The sequence below is a fragment of the Palaemon carinicauda genome, unplaced genomic scaffold (genome assembly GCF_036898095.1).
Source record: "Palaemon carinicauda isolate YSFRI2023 unplaced genomic scaffold, ASM3689809v2 scaffold137, whole genome shotgun sequence".
Lineage (NCBI taxonomy): Eukaryota > Metazoa > Arthropoda > Malacostraca > Decapoda > Palaemonidae > Palaemon > Palaemon carinicauda.
The window spans coordinates 175,001-177,500 of record NW_027168893.1 but is presented as its reverse complement, the minus strand read 5'-3'; the positions used below and the strand labels follow the sequence as shown (position 1 = coordinate 177,500).

General features: G+C 39.6%; 1 protein-coding gene across 3 annotated transcripts in view; it reads right to left on the bottom strand.

The window, feature by feature from the left end:
• LOC137635525 (probable cytochrome P450 6a13) overlaps positions 1-2,500 on the bottom strand; it is a 20,163-nt gene that overhangs the window by 2,007 nt on the left and 15,656 nt on the right. For all 3 annotated transcript variants that reach the window (XM_068368005.1, XM_068368004.1, XM_068368003.1), the window contains exons 7-8: positions 2,031-2,187; positions 367-495 (exon numbers count right to left, since the gene is read on the bottom strand). In XM_068368005.1, the coding sequence (XP_068224106.1) occupies positions 367-495; positions 2,031-2,187 (286 nt within the window). The remainder of the gene's footprint in view (positions 1-366; positions 496-2,030; positions 2,188-2,500) is intronic.

Genomic DNA, 2,500 nt, shown 5'->3' with positions numbered 1-2,500 from the left:
ATGCAAGAGGCATAATCTTATTAGGCATGTGAAAATTAATCATTTTAGTATGTACATAGGCCTACGCATGCTAACATTTACATTTACAAGCGCAAAAGACATCGAATAAGCGTAAGAGTATCTTCACAATCAGTCATTTATTCATGTACAACTGAACACAGGTATTCCTGATACGCCTGGCTCTAAGGAAATACACCCTGTCAAACGCTTACTGCGCGGCGAGTAACTAACCACCATGTGCCAGAAGAGATGGCAGGGCTGGTTTCAGAAATTCCTGTATCCAACTGTACAGCAAACCTACTGTATTCGCAGGATTATTTGCTGCTTCAAAATAACTAACGACAAAGTAAGACGAAAATGATTTACGTGCAGGGCTTGGTACAGATGCGCTCTATGACGGGTGCAGCTGGGTACAAACGGAGTGATTCAGAAACCACCGCGTCCAGGTAAGGCATCTTCACTAGTCTGTCGTGAGGGATGTGTTGGCCACCGCACCTGCATTAAGAGAAAAAGGGGTTAGGTTAGGTTAGGTTAGGTTAGATTAGGTTAGATTAGATTAGATTAGGTTAGGATAGGTTAAGCTTTGGGAAATCTATATTCACTATTCAGTAGTAATAAACGGCCTGTAGTATTAACTAAATGTTTATCTATTTTTAATGGGCAAGTAGGCTACAGGTAATTTTGATAGTATTCTACTGGGATCAATATTATTTAAGAAAATGACAAGGGTTCTCTCTCTATCTCTCTCTCTCAAACTTGCAAAGCATCGAGATTTCTGAGTCATCATTCTTGTAACTTTTGTTGTTTTGAAGAAGCTGCAGATTGCTGTGACCTGGGGTGGTGGAATGCTTTTCTAATACTGCATCCATATATTAATAAGTGAGGAGGTCTTGGGAGGAACCTATTAGAGGTAGAAGATCAAGAGGGAGGCAGAGAATTAAATGACGAGATAAGGTGAAGGATGATATGGAGAGAAGAGGCTTGCTGGAAGAGGATGCCTTTGATAGAAGGCCTTGGAGGGATAATGGTGGGGAAGAAGATCTATATAATAACTAGATGGGGCACTTGGTAGAGTGCATACCCTTGCCTATATCATGTATATCACAAGATATCTAAGTGAATCATGCACATTTTGGCACTAGTTTTATGCATATCAGATGAAAACTGACCACAATATGGCAAAAAGATGTTATTGACCTTTTCGTTACCTTGACCTTGACCTTTTCATTGCCTTAACCTTGAATTTTTCCTTACCTTGACCTTTAACCCAATCACTACCAAAACCTAATCAAATTATCCTTGGATCATGGCCAAGCATCCCACCAAATTTCATGAGATTCAGTCAAACAGTTTTTGAGTTATGCGAATCACAAACACACAGACAGACATACAAACAAATAAATACACGCCCATCAAAACCTAACCTTAGTCGCAAGGAAGGTAACTAACACCACTGGGATCAGAAAGGCAAACACACACATACATACTCACAGATTGCCCGGGTAGTATCTCTGGACCGGGGCTCTTTGACAATCAGTCATAGCCCCCAAATATCAGAAAGGACTACCCCTTCGAGCTTTACTTATTCAATTCTATGCTTCCTTTTATTCAGCTCTCTTGTGAGGACAACAAGACGAGCAGAGAGAGACTGACAACTTACTGAACTTACAACGGTCACTATACTATAAAGTGCGGACGGAAAAGTAGCCCGGGAGGGAAACATTTCCAACCGCCAAAATCATTGTGTTTTTATTCAAAATAAATTAACAAATACTAAGGCGGTAGCCTATGGAAATATATAGTATTATACATAAATATAAAGCTCTTAAAGTGCACAACATTTTGATACAAAAATCCAATGTGTGGAATGAATAATAAAGTTACAATTATTAGAAAAGAATCTAGGGGAAGGAAACACGACGGGTAAGACGATGTCCTTACACCCTCATAACCCATTCTAGGGTGAAACAGCAGTATCTTTCAAGAGTATTTTAACATATCCATCAAGTTACATGATCACAGGAACTTGCCTTTCCATTTCTGCCGCTATTTCCCTGCGCAGTTCAGCCTGGACGTCTGGGTGGTGAGCCAGCAGGTGAAGTGTGAGGGCCAGAGTGTTAGCAGTGTTATTGTACCCAGCCAGAATAAACAAGATGGCCTGGGCTGTTATTATGTTGTCCGAGGGACCTATTTAGAATAGATGTTAAATCACCAATGAATTTATCATATTATTTATCTAAATTGCCTTTGAATTCAGATTGTCTCAAAGGAAAGGCCTGGTTACTTCAGTATCGATTCAACAGCCATCCCTGTATGTAACCATTGGAAACCGTTTAGTGTACTATTACCATTAAATAATCAGCTGTTTCAACAATGGAAGAAGAATTCAGCCTTTAAATACTTTTCCTAGTCATTATTTAACCCTTTCACTGCCAATGGTAACGTAATCAAACTTTGAAGAAGGAAAGCATCTTTTAGAATCCTCCATACCATAGCAAGT